At 38.9% G+C, this 14,375-nt stretch overlaps 1 protein-coding gene across 1 annotated transcript; it reads right to left on the reverse strand.

Moving 5' to 3' along the window:
• Nucleotides 1-730: 730 nt before the first annotated feature.
• Nucleotides 731-1,876, reverse strand: LOC109157300. The gene has a single exon (XM_019305201.1). It carries the CDS (start codon nucleotides 1,874-1,876, stop codon nucleotides 731-733), a length of 1,146 nt encoding a protein of 381 aa, XP_019160746.1.
• Nucleotides 1,877-14,375: the final 12,499 nt, after the last annotated feature.

Raw genomic sequence — 14,375 nt, forward strand, 5'->3', positions numbered from 1 at the left:
GTTCACACCTTCACCACGCGATCGGGGCGGCTGAGGTCGAGGACGACCTCCTCAGTCTCCACTACGGGCTCGGCTCGTGGGTGGCCCTCCTCCTCTTTCAGCGCCTTCTCTGCTATGGTGTGCACCTGGAGGTCCCGCTTGCCTATTTATCGGCATGCCCGAAGGTAGCAACTCCGGCTGATCCTTTGGTCTCCTTGGGCGACCCCGACCCCGGTTAGCGTGGGGAACTTGAGGCATAGGTGTTCCATAGAAATTATACACCTAAGGTCCTCCAGGGCGGGTAAGCCTAGGATTACATTGTGAGCGCAACTGATTCTAACCTCTTGGTGTGTGGCGGGGCGCCTATCTCGACCTCGAGGTTGATTGACCCTTCTGTCTCTATGGAATCCCCTGTGAACCCGGACAAAGGGGTTCTCACTTGTCCCAGCTGTTTCCTCGATAGCCCCAACTGGGTGAATGTGTCATGGTACATCACGTTCACCGAGCTGCCTGTGTCCACCAATACTCTGTGTACGACCACCTCGTTGATCTCCATCTTGACCACTAAGGCGTCCTGGTGAGGGAGGGGGCCGTCTGGGAGGTCGTCGTCGGTGAAGGTGATGGGCTCCCTCCTGGGCCTCTTCTCGTGCGGTGGTCGCACGACCTCGCCCACGTAGTGGCTCCGTGCCCATTTCTTCCTTTCTGCGGGCGTGTCTCCCCCCTCGGGTCCCCCGAAGATCACATGGATGGCCTATTTCTTCTGGGGGTGGGGGTTGTCTGGTTCTCTTTCCTCCTCATCAGTGAGCTGGCCGAGCTCCCTTTTGCGTGGCGCGGAGGCGGAGGGCTCGGAGCTGCCTCCCTTCCTCCACACGCGGCCCTGATGCTGACCTTGGCCCTGCCCAGGCCATTGCACGAACTGACCCAAGTAGCCTCTCTGGATGAGCTCCTCGATCTGGCGTTTGAGGAGGATGCATTCGTCCGTGTCATGCCCTGATTGTCGGTGGAATTTGCAGTATTTGTTGTGGTTGACCTTCAGGGATATCTTCATGCACTCCCCCGGGTACTCCACGATCCCCTGGCCTTCCGCATGCTCCAGGATTGTGCTGATGGGCTGCGTCAGCGGGGTGAGAAATCGAGTGGGGGTCAACCTGGGCCCCTCAGCGTACTCGCGGCGGGGAGGCCTGGGTGCCCGGCGGTCTTCTTGGGGGGCCTCGCGCCGGGGCGGCCGCAGTGCTTGGCGCTCCTCCCGGGGTTCCTTGCCTTTACGGTCCTTCCCCTCCTCCTCCTCCTTCTTCCTCTTCTCGGCTACCTCCGCGTCAGCAAACCTAGAGGCACGGTCCATCAACTCAGTGTAGGTCTTGGGGGGGTACCGGATGAGGTCCTGGTGGAAGGCGCCAGATCTAAGGTTGCTTCTGAAGATGGGTATGGCTGCTTTGTCGTCAAAATTGGAGACCCCTATCGACTCCTTCTTCCACTTGCTGAGGAAGTCGGCCAGGGACTCCGAACTCCTTTGTTTCAAAAAACATAAGTCAGCGAACTGCTTCTTTTTCCGCATATGGCCAGCGAAGTAAGACAGGAAACGTCTCGTGAGGGTGGCGAAGGTCGAGATGGATCCTTCCGGCAGGGACCTGCACCAGTCCTGTGCGTGGCCGTCTAGAGTCAAGAGGAAGCCTCGGCACATGATAGCGTTGCTGGCCCTAGTCATTAGCATGGCAGCTCGGTACCTGTTCAGGTGTTCACGCGGGTCAGTCGTCCCGGAGTACGCTTGAATGGTGGGGAAACGGAAGTTCGCGGGGAGGGGCTCCTCCATGATGTCCCGTGTGAAGGGGGGAGTCAAGACGTCCAGAGGCTCCGGGGCCCCGTTCCTGTCATTGATTTGCTTTTGCATTTCGTCCATCCGCCTGCGGAGTTGTTCGACCTCCCCGCGATGGGAGCTCGGAGCTCGACCATTCGACTCTCCCGATCGCTCGACCCGGGAGTGTTGCTCTTGCCGCGCCGGGGCACGGGGCCCCTGGCTTGGCGATCGTCTCGCCTGTGACTCCTGCTGCGGCGGGGCTCGGGGCCTCCTGTTGGGCGAGTTTCGCGAACATGACCCAGCGGCGGGCAGTCCGTCGGCGGCGGGCCTCGGGCCCAACCTGTCCCGGGCAGACACGCGAACGCCCAACCTCTCCAGGGCGGGCCTGGCTTGGGCCGACCTCCCTCGGACTCTCTCACCATCTTGATGTTGATCCAGGCGGATGTTGCCGCCCCCCCCCCCCCGCCCCCCCCCCCCCCCCGCCTGTCCGAGGGCCGGGGCGAGTTAACCTCCCCCTCCGTCTGGGCGGCATGGGCGCGGGGTGGCCGGCTCGGGCCGCTACGCCCCCTCGTGGGGGCCGGAGGCGGAGTCGGGGCTCTTCGGGCGGCCTCCAAGCTGACCGAAATACCTTCCTGGAGCCCCCGTGCGAGGCGGTTCAATGTCGCTGAAGCTTGTTGGAGGGCGGCCGCACCTTCCCGAAAGAGGGCAGCATCCGGGGGAGGGCGGGCGGCCACCGCACCGTTGCAGTGGTTGTTGAGGCGATCTCTGAGGTCAACCGCCGACCTCAAAGAAGGGACTTGTGGCTGACTAGTGGTCCCGTTGGGGCCACCCCTAGGAGGGGAGGCACGGGTGTTACGGGAGCCGCGAGAGTTGGACCTCGACCTTGCCATCATGGGATATGGAGCACGCTCGAGCTTGTACGTCAACTCTCAACAAGAGCACCAATGATGGATTTAATTAACCCGGGGTAGACCCGAATTACTAAACCCGATAAGTAATGGATAGGAAAAATGTGTGTCACGGGGACAACTCTGTATTGATAATATTCGTAAAGGGGTTACAGGACAAATGTGGTGATAATAATAGAAGTAGATGTCCTTAGGCAAGACACTAACTAATCCTTTTATACTAGCCAAGACTCCCAACCGCCCCCCTATTCTCGCGGGGCAGTTGGATCACGTGTTGACCGGGTCCATGCGAGTGCCCGGGGCCATCTTGTGCCTCCAGGCCCACGTAGGCCTCGCCCGAGGTCGTAGGCCGAGGCCTTGGTCGGCCCCATCCGGGGTCGCCGCAGGCCTTCGCGCCGGCCTTCCCGGGTCGGTTCGCCCCGAGCCCATACTCAATATATCCATCAATGAGTTATTACTTGTTTGTAATTTTTTTTATTAATAAAGAATTGAATTCTATTAAACCTAAATTGTTCCCACCTATATATTAACTCTTTTTCTAGTTTTAGAGCTTTCTTTTTAGCACATAATTAGCATTACCACCATTGGAGTATAATTAATGATTTAAATACTGCAACATTAAGTAGCCCATGCCTTTTCTATCATATAATGATATACCTAAATGTAGAGATAAAAATAGGTTAAACCGAGTCGAGGTCTAGAAAATTAGGCAATTTGACAGTGTCGGTTTAGAGACACTATAGTGTCTGACGCGCGGTGCATAATCAATTATGCACCACGGTGCACGATATAACGACCCAGAAAATTTGACCCGGACCTACTATAGAAATCTAAGGCTTGAGTCTGGGCCTGTATGTAGTCTTTTTTAGGCTCAACCCTGAGCCTACAATTGGCCAAGCATAATATGAAGTCTGTTTAAAAGCCTATTTAATATGTATAGTAGGTCATTAATTTTTGCCTATTTATATCGTGCACTAGGGCGCGCATTGCATTGTGCGCCCTGGTGCAAAACGACATCGTTTTGGAATTTTTTTTATTTTATTTTGAATTCCGCTTTCCTGTGTCGATTGTTAATTTTCTTTTAAAAAAAATCTCATGTTTCAAAAATGTACATAATTGTACACTAAAATACACATAATTGTATACTAAAATGCACATAATTGTATAAGAAAATACACATAATATAACATAATACACAATACACATAAACTTTTAACATAATACACATAAACTCTTAACATAATACACATAAATTCATTGTTTCAGATGTACATAATTGTATAAAAAAAATGTACATAATTGTATAAAAAATGTACATAATTATATAAACAAATGTACATAATTGTATACCATAATGTACATAATCGCGTCAACTTCCTACACAACTTAACAAATCGACATCGTTTTGGAAGGCGCAGGACGCACAGTGATGTCTGCGCCGTAGTGCAAGGTATAATGATTGTTAATTATTTTTAAAAGATCTAATACTCATGCCTCAGAAAAAAATAGTGACAATAGTGATCGAGAAATATGCAAAATGTTAATACTGATTGGGATGGAGTTCGAACCTAAGACATTTCCTATTAAAATTAATAAGTAAGTTAAGAATAATAATATAGTTAACAGAATATTCGGTTACTAAAGTTTACACTAACAAAATGCAGAGTTTTTAGGAAAAAGTAAATGATATAATAGATTGTAAAGTAGGAAAAATAATAATAATAATAATAATAATAATAATAATAATAATAGTAATAATAATACTAAAATCAAAATAATATGAACCATTCATTTCAACTAATAATTAGACCTGTAATACCCACTTTCTTATAAATGCAATTATGCTTAAGTTTTATTAAGTGAAGTTAACAAGTCAAAGCTTCTTATTTTGATATTGGATAAAATTACCAAATTACCCTTCTTTACCCTTAAAGGTTAAGGAACCACTTTAGTCTTGGATAAGCATCTCATTTGAAAGAAGACAAGGAGAGCTAATTAGAGAGAGACAGGGGAAAGGAAAACCTTGAAGCTTGGATCTCCATCTTCTTCAAGCTTAGATCTCTAAGATGTTGGGTATTCTAGGTGAGTTTAACCTCTATCTTTTACTCTTTATGAGTTGGGGTTATCTTTGGAGCCCTAAGATTGATAATTGAAAATATTAGGGATTTTGACAAGGAGTATTTGGGCGAGCTAAATAGCTAAGATTTTGATGTTTTAAGTAAGTGTTTATTTCTCTCAAACTATTTTTACCCTATACCATAAATTAAACTTGTGTTTTAAGTTGTATATGGATGTTTTGAGCTGCGTTTTTGGACTGGAAATGTCTACCAGAACTGTGTTTCAAAACTCTGTTTTTTTGCCCTGGAAATGTTGAGTATTCTGGACTGAAACTGTTTCAGGACTTGACTTATATATTCTGGACTGAAAGTTGGCACTATGTGTAGAGGCGTTGGAGTGGTTTGTTGCTGCTGTGTTGGTGCCTTGGTGAGATATTGCATGTTGCGTGTTCAACTCCCCCTGCTAACATTTTGTGTGCTGTTTTACTTGTATGCTATATGTTTATAAAATGGGTTGTTTGCTTAAATTGAGACTAGAACTCTTAACCTCATGCTTATATTAACTTAAGTTCTTCCAACTAAGTCATTTCAATCACTTTGAAAATATTTTGGTTTAATAAACTATTCAGTGATTTTTAAAGAGTTATGTACTAAGAAAATTATTATTTTGAGAATGGTTTATAACTTGCATATTTCTTAGTTTGATAAACTTATTATCTATTTTGGAAATATGTACATTGTTATGTGATTTTAAGGAAAGGATTTTTGCTACATCGGGCTATTTGATTATGAGAACTATTTTGATTGTTTGATCAAACTCATGAGGCAACCTACATTTTGTTGTTTGTTTTGTTTGGCTTGGAACGTTCCTAAATGCTCATTCCGAATCATCGAGCTTGACTCATTCCGAATCGTCGAGTCTTTTGAATTATTTGTTGGAACGTTCCATCCGGCTCATTCTGAATCGTCGAGACTGACTCATTCTGAATCGTCGAGTCTTTTTGGACCATTATACCGATAATGGCATGTGCCACAAAATATAATGGTGGTTGTAGGTTGCCAATGGGTCATATGTTAAGGAATGTGTTGTGCTTTTGAAAGTATTGTTTTAGGAAATATTGTTGATGCCCAGGCCATGTAGCTAAAGTTTCTTGTTTTGTGAGCTTATGTATTGTATGATGGAGTATATTATGACTTTGATATGGTTTAAAGATCAAGTTTTGCATCTAGTTATTATTCTAAAGCTTTTTGTATTATATTGGGGTTACTTGATCCGGGGTTGAGAGGAGTACCACTTACTGGGCATTAGCTCATTATTTGTATTTGTTTTTCCTCATGTTTCAGAGTAGTTAAGGACATGTGAATAACCCGAGCACAAGTGGTGGGGTGTCGAAGGTGACTTTTGGAAACTATGAGACTTAGTCCTACTATTGGAGCTTATCACAGATTTTTTGTTTCTTTTGGATATTCCCGTTGACCCTTTGTATTTTGGTAAACCATTGTGCTTGGTTTTGGTGCTTGTAATGCATTTTGTCATGCTAGTCTTGATTGTAAATATTTAATGGGAAAATTGTAAAAAAATGACCCTCTATAATATGCCAATTATCAATGTCATCCCTGAATTATAAGTGGTGTAAATGTTGCCCCTCAATTATCAAAATGGTGCACATATAGCCCCTCCCGTAACGGACCTGTGGTTCCCCACCGCTGTCCATCGCTGGTACTTCGAATCGAGAGAGGGAAAAAACAACTAAATTACATATTTACTTCGACTTAACAGTGACATACACTAACGCGGAACCACATGTCCATTACGGGAGGGGCTATATGTGCACCGTTTTGATAATTGAGGGGCAACATTTATACCACTCATAATTCAGGGGTGACATTGATAATTGGCATATTATAGAGGGGTATTTTTTATAATTTTCCCATATTTAATAGTGCTGATTTGGTGAGTTTTTGGGAAGAACTAGTTGTTTATATTGGCCATAAAAGTGAGGAATTATTATGTATTAAAGTGTTGTTATGAAGGTTCCGAAAGGTATGTATGGCTAGGCTTCGTATTATTACAGGCTTTCGTGTAGCGATACGGTCGGGTCATGTCCTAGAAGCGCGGCGTGACAACACCCATTCATGGTGAAACAGTTTCTGATAACTCCTCTTTTGGAGGATTGCCTCGGTATGGTGTCAATATTTTGCGGGGATTGCCTTCAAACACATCTTTAGGGAAGGGAACTGCTGCGCGGATTTTCTTGCTAATCTAGCTTAAACTAAAGATTGGGGCACTTGGGTTTTTCCAAATGCAATGGAAGGTTTGACAGCATTTCTTGCTCGTGATGCGGGAGGCGCTCTCAACCGCAGGATTAGATACTTGAGGCTTAGCCTCTCTTTCTTTCCAAAAAAAAAAAAAAAAAAAAAAAAAAAACTAATAATTACACGAACATTTTTTAGTTCCCATTAGAAACATACCTTTATTGGCTCTTATTAGGTATATATATATATATATATATATATATATATATATATATATATATATATATATATATATATATATATATATATATATATATATATATATATATATATATATATATATATATATATATATATATATATATATATATATATATATATATATATGGAAGGGATCAGGTGCATTTGAGGCTTCCCGTGCGGTTGTGCGGGTGGACGCACGTTAAGCATTAATCTGACGCTCTCAAAGTACACAACACACGCACATTAAGCACACAAACAAAACACCTTCAGGACACAACTTCATGCATGTTAAGCACAAGCCTCACGCATGTTAAGTACAAGTCTCACGCATGTTAAACACAAGCCTCACGCATGTTAATCACAAAACCACATGCACCTTAAGTTTTAAAAACAACTCACATTAAGTACACACTCACACACATTAAGTACAAAACTCACGCACATTAAGCACAAAACTCACGCACTTTAAAGTTTCAACAGCAACTCACATTAAGTACACACTCACGCACATTAAGCACAAAACTCACACACATTACGCACAAGACTCACGCACATTAAGTACAAAACTCACGCACATTAAACATTACACACTCACGCACACTAAGCACAAATATCACGCACATTAAGCACAACACTCACGCACATTAAGTACAAAACTCGTGCACATTAATCACCCGCACAACCGCACGGGAAACACTTAAATGCACCTGAACCTGAACCTATATATATATATATATATATATATATATATATATATATATATATACATATATATATATATATATATATATATATATATATATATATGGTAGAGTTCCAGTGAGAACATGTCATTAGGTGAGAATGTGAGAACACATCATGTGCATCCATCTAATATTTTTTTAATGGTCTAGATTAGATTAAGTGTGTGCGAATGCGCATTAAATGTGTGCAAATGCGATTCAGTGTGTTTGCACACATTTAATGCGTGTTCGCACACACTCAATCTAATCTAGACCATTAAAAATTATTAGATGGATGCACATGATGTGTTCTCACGTTCTCTCCTAAGCACATGTTCTCATATGATCCTAACTCTCTCTCTCTCTCTCTCTCTCTCTCTGTATATATATATATATATATATATATATATATATATATATATATATATATATATATATATATATATATATATATATATATATATGGAAGGGTTCAGGTGCGGGTATAGCTTCCCGTGCGGTTAAATCTGAGCAGTTGATCAAATTTAGATCAACGGCTCAAATCAATGAAAATTAAAAAAAAAAAAAATGCGTGCCTAGAACAAAGAAGTATAAGCTAAGGTGCACCTTAAGTGTTAGATCTAAATCACAAACTCACGCACTTCAAGTACAAAACCCACACACATTAAGCACAACCTCACGCACATTAAGCACAAAACCCACGCACTTTAAATATTAACTCACAGACTTTAAGTTTCAACAACTACTGACATTAAGTACAAAACTCACGCACATTAAGTACAAAACCCAAGCACATTAAGTACAAACACCAAGCACATTAAGCACAAAACTCACGCACTTTAAATATTCACTCACTGACTTTAAGTTTTAACAACTATTCACGATAAGCATATCCCCACGCACATTAAGCACAAAGCTCACGCACATTAAGCACAAAACACACGCACATTAAGCACAAAACTCACGCACATTAATCACAGATCCGCTCACCTTAATTTTGACCTAAATGCAAAAATTACAAAATTGCCACCGCGTTTTTTTTTTATCTTTGATAATCCTGGACATTGATTAAAGCGAGATGAATGGCTCTGATTAAACCGCACAACCGCACCTGAAGCCCTCACCCGCACGAGAACCTAAATCTCTCTCTCTCTCTCTTTCTCTCTCTCTCTCTCTATATATATATATATATATATATATATATATATATATATATATATATATATATATATAGGGTCAGGTTCCTATGAGAACAGGTCTTCCCGTGCGGCATACACCATTAGATATGCATAAATGCACCACACAGTGTTCGAAAATCAAGGTTGCAAAACTCCGCCGCCTAGCCGCCTAGGCGCCCGCCTAGGCGCTAGGCGGCCCCGAGCCTTAGAGTTTTGGCCTAAAGGCGGCTAAAACTCGGCCGGCCGCCTAGGCGGCCAAACTCGGCCGAGTCGACCAATTTTGACCGTTTTTGACCGATTTTGACCGATTTTGTCTGATTTTGACCAATTTTGTTCAATTTTGACCGATGTCGTCTTTCATTAATTATTGATTTTAATATTATTATGACATTATGACTTATAAATTATCATTATTTCATTTATTTATATGTGTTATTTGAGTGAACGTTGAAAACAACCTCATTAAAATTGTCGAACTACAAGTCTGTCACTATTTTTTAAAATTTTTTTGGTGCCCGCCTAGCGCCGCCTAGAATCCGCCTAGGCGCTAGGCGCTGCCCGGCCGCCCGACTAGCGCCTAGCGCCTACTGCAACCATGTCGAAAATACACCATTATGTGTGGTGTATTTTTTTTTTGTGGTGCATTTTTTGACATTTCATTTTGGTGTATTCTCGAACACTGTATGGTGCATTTATGCGTATGCATTTTTTGACATTTCATTTTGCTATATTCTCGAACAATGTATGGTGCATTTATGCGTATCTAATTGTGTATGCGGCACTGACCGCACGGGACATGTTCTCACTGAACCAATATATATATATATATATATATATATATATATATATATATATATCTACCATCGGTAGAGAAACCACTTGTTTAAAAACAAGATCTTTCTTTCTTCCAATTTTGATACTTTTGAATGAATATCTATAATGGGTAGCTAAGTCTCTTTTCAAGATGAAGATCTTTGTATGCTCTTTGAATTTCACTTGCTTGATCTAGAGTGTATTGCACTTGTTGTCATTTGGCTTCTTCAAATCTTTATCCTCATATAGTTGTTTGAAAATTTGTCCATTGGAAAAAAAAACAATCTCAAATTTTAAACTTTGTCAGATCCTGTAGTTTTTCCATCTTTTGATTAGTCTTTACAAAAACTTTATAGACTTTTTCTCCCTCTGATTTTGTTTAAAAATTAATCTTCTAGTAGGAGTGTTTTATTTTATTTTTGGTCAAACCATGAGGTGTTCTGAGTAGGCTTAACTGTAGGAGACATCTTTAAGCCGAAGCATACACAGACTAATCTCTATTCGCATCGGGTCGACCCAATTAAGGGACAAAGTGCTAGTCAGATTCATTTTTTCAGGTTGGCCCAATTAGGAGTGTTTTATTTCAAAACTCATGTTGTGAACGGGTCGTTATATCGTGCACATTGGTGCATGATCAATCATGCACCGCGCGTCAGACACTACAATATGTCTAAACTGACACGGTCTCACGTGTTATTTTTATATTATTAGAATGATACTGTAGTTGTGGTGAAATGAAACTACAGTATATATAAAATGAAACTGAATAACATTTCACATATTTGAGTGTATATTGTACAATGAAGCTGTAATTATATTGAAATGATCATTAGTTGTGTTTTAATGAAATTATAGTGTATATAAAATAAAATTAAATAACATTTTCACATATTTGAGTGTATAAAAAATTGAATGAAACCGTAGTTATATCGAAATGAAACTGTAGTTGTGTTGAACTGAAACTGCAGTGTATACAAAATGAAACTGAAGAGCAAAGTTATTTTTTGCGAAGATTTTGTTTCTTTTCATTAAATAAAACGACGTCGTTTTGACAATGTCGGTTTAGACACACTGTAGTGTCTGACGCGCGGTGCATGACATAATTTGCCGTTGTGAACTTCATCTCCTTAATTATTTTATACATCCTTAGCTCTCCATTTAAGCTGATGTATATTTGAGTTGTATGTAGAACCAATCCTTAGCTCTTTCCATAATAAATTAGCTCTCAAACCTTAGCTCCTTCCATAAATTAAACAATTGACAACCTTAGCCCTTTCCATAATAAGTTGGTTCTTAATTAAACCTTAGCTCTTTCTAATTTAATCTGCTTATAAGAACACGGGTAAAAATTCATTTGCTTCCTTATTTTATGCATGCAACTTTAGCTGCACATTTAATTGTGCAATCTCTCATGCCTTTTATTAATTTACTAGTTTTTTTACACGGATTGCGCAATTGAGATAATGCCCAATATTTTCTTCTTTTTTTTTTTAAATAAGTAATATAAAATATATCAATGCAAGATTATATATATTGGAATTGTTCATGCATAGATAATTGAATGTTGAATTTGCGTATTTAAATAGGTAATTCTAAGTTTACAAATGCAAGATAATATAGTCAAGATTGATTATAATTGTCAATAAAATAATTGTGTGGGTATTGTTGAAACCAAATACGAGCAGTGGCGGAGCCACAATGGGGGCAGTGGGGGCCACTGCCCCCCCTCAACTCTTAGTTCTAATATGTAAGTATATGTATAAATCACAAAGGTGCTCAATAGATCAGTGGATTGAACCTTGAATGCAATATGAAGTGTCTTAGGTTCAAAACTTACCAATAGCAGTTTTATATGTTTTAGGCTTTTAGCTTCGTATCTTTATTCTAACTCTTTCCACGCTTCAATAAATTAAATGTATTCTTTTTAATTCTAATTTTTTTGCATGTATATTTTAGCTTCTTTTCTTTATTTTAGCTCTTCTTACCATTCAATAAATTAAATATTTTTTAAGTCTACTTTTTTTGTGAATCATTTATCATTTACTTAATGTAGTCAACAAATATAGTTTTGGCTAGGTCATTGACTATCTTGTAGTCTATCATAAATATTGTATTATAATTTATAATGTATTTGGACCATATTATAGATGTTTGATATTTTATCATTGACAATTCTAAATTTGTGGCGAAATATTCAGACAGAATTGTAAAAGATGCAATTTTTCTTAGAAGTGAGATCTGGAGTTAAATACGCCCCCACTCACATTATTTTCTGGATCCGCCACTGAATACGGGAAATAAGGGAGAACAAATAAAAATTAGGGCATATAATATTAAATATATCCTAATATTGAAGAGTTAACTGCTGATTGCCAAACAAGGACATTGCGAGATAGTTACCCAATTCAATTTGTTGTGTGATTTGAATATTCTTTTTGTCAATAAATCCTCCAAATAGTTAATATGATTGGCTTAATTATACTTTTTATTTTATAATAATAATAATAAAATAATAATAATAATAATAATAATAATAATTATTATTATTATTATTATTATTATTATTATTATTATTATTATTATATGTATACCCTTAGGTCATTTTACATGTTAATGTGAACGGCTAATTTTTTCAAATATCTTTTTACCAACCGTTGATATAATTCGCTGGTCAAATTCGCTAACTGCTGATTATCAAACAAGGACATTGCGATGTAGTTCTCACTCCAATTTGTTGTGTGATTTGTATACTCTCTTTGTCAACAAATCCCTCAAGTAGTTAATATGACTGGCTTTATTAATTATGTTTTTTTAATTTTTAATTTTTTCATGGTATTAATAAAATACTTGGTAAATAAATATATAACATTATTTTGTATTATAATTTTGATATTTAATTAAAAAATAGTGCACAAAAACGATAATAGACAATGTAGTGAATATAATTAAATTTTTTTTTTAAGCATTGTTTTTCCATATTATTTTTTTTTTTTTACAGGGTACGCCATAGGCCCAAAAGTGACCTATGGCTCAAAGAGGCATAAAGCCTTTTATACACAAGGACCAAAACTGTAATTAATTGATTAATTTGAATGTAAAGAATTTTTACATTGGAGAAAAATAAAGACAATATAACTAATGAAATTATTTCTCTTATTTAATTTATTTATTGATAATGAATAATTTTTTTTTTGAATAAAGACATTGTACACACATAATTCTAAATTAAAGAAATGCATATGTATTATTTGTTGTTGTAGCTATTAAATTATTAATTAATTTAATAAGAGTAAAATAGAGTACTAATTATGCCAACTTTAATTTGTTTGGGATGGGGTTCGAACCTGAGACCTTTCTTATTAAAATCAATGAGTAAGTTAACAGTGAACTAACAGAAACTAACAGAAAAGATAATATTAAACGGAAAAGTTAACGGATAATCATATTAATTAAGGATAAATTAGGAAATCTCAAGGAAAAATTAAAATCTGATCAATCTAGGCCATTCATTTGATTAAAAAATTTGGCCGCCATTTTTTCTACCCATTATAGGTCTAACTCTCTTGGGCTCTTATTAGTATATATAGTAGATAGTAGATAATTCTCTTGGGCTCTTATTAGTATAGTAGATATATAGTAGATTGCAACTTCAACTGCTTCTTAATTTGCTTCAATCTCGCCTCTTTCTCTTTATAATTTTTTCTCCATCCTTAGTTGCTTTAATTTCTCAATCTTGGTTGTTCCTTTACACGTTCAACCCTAGCTTCTTCCGTAATCTTGATAGTTCCAATCTCACCTGTTGCTCCAATCGGCTGCTTCAAATTAAGTTCTTACAACTACAACTCATGTACACACACCATGCTCCAAGTAATTTCACTGTATTTTCTCCAAAGTTTCTTCTCTAAAATTGTTCTTGACTTTTTGATTGTATAGCCTTTTAAAAATGAGACTTATATAAAAAGAAATAAGGGGTTTTATTTGCCATACTAAATACACTAATAACATAGACTAAATTTCAGTTTTAGTCCACTGACTATTGCACCTGTGTTAATTGCAACACTTGACTATCAAAAATGCTAATTTAGTGCCTTAACTATGCAATTTTTATCAATTTTGGTCACGCCGGTCAAATGTGACCGGAAAATTTTAAGTCAACAATTAAACTTAAATGGGAGGGCAAAATCAACATTTCATGTTCACTTCAATTTGGGAAAGCTATCCTTGACCAAAGTCACACACCTCCCGCTGGTTGTTCTGGTTCCGTCGCCGGAAAAAGACATGATAATCATGGAACACACACCAACAATTAAACTTTACATGCATTGGGTGATCTTTGGAGCTGTTATGATGAATGGAGTGTTTATGGCGCTGGAGTTCCAATAAGATTGGACACAGGGGAAACCATAGTTCAGTATTTTGTGCCT

Source organism: Ipomoea nil, unplaced genomic scaffold (assembly GCF_001879475.1).
Source record: "Ipomoea nil cultivar Tokyo-kokei standard unplaced genomic scaffold, Asagao_1.1 scaffold0298, whole genome shotgun sequence".
Taxonomy (NCBI): Eukaryota; Viridiplantae; Streptophyta; class Magnoliopsida; order Solanales; family Convolvulaceae; genus Ipomoea; species Ipomoea nil.

What these genes read in the sequence shown, in the direction of transcription:
- LOC109157300 (XM_019305201.1), bottom strand. Translation starts at nt 1,876, where the DNA reads ATGGACGAAATGCAAAAGCAAATCAATGACAGGAACGGGGCCCCGGAG.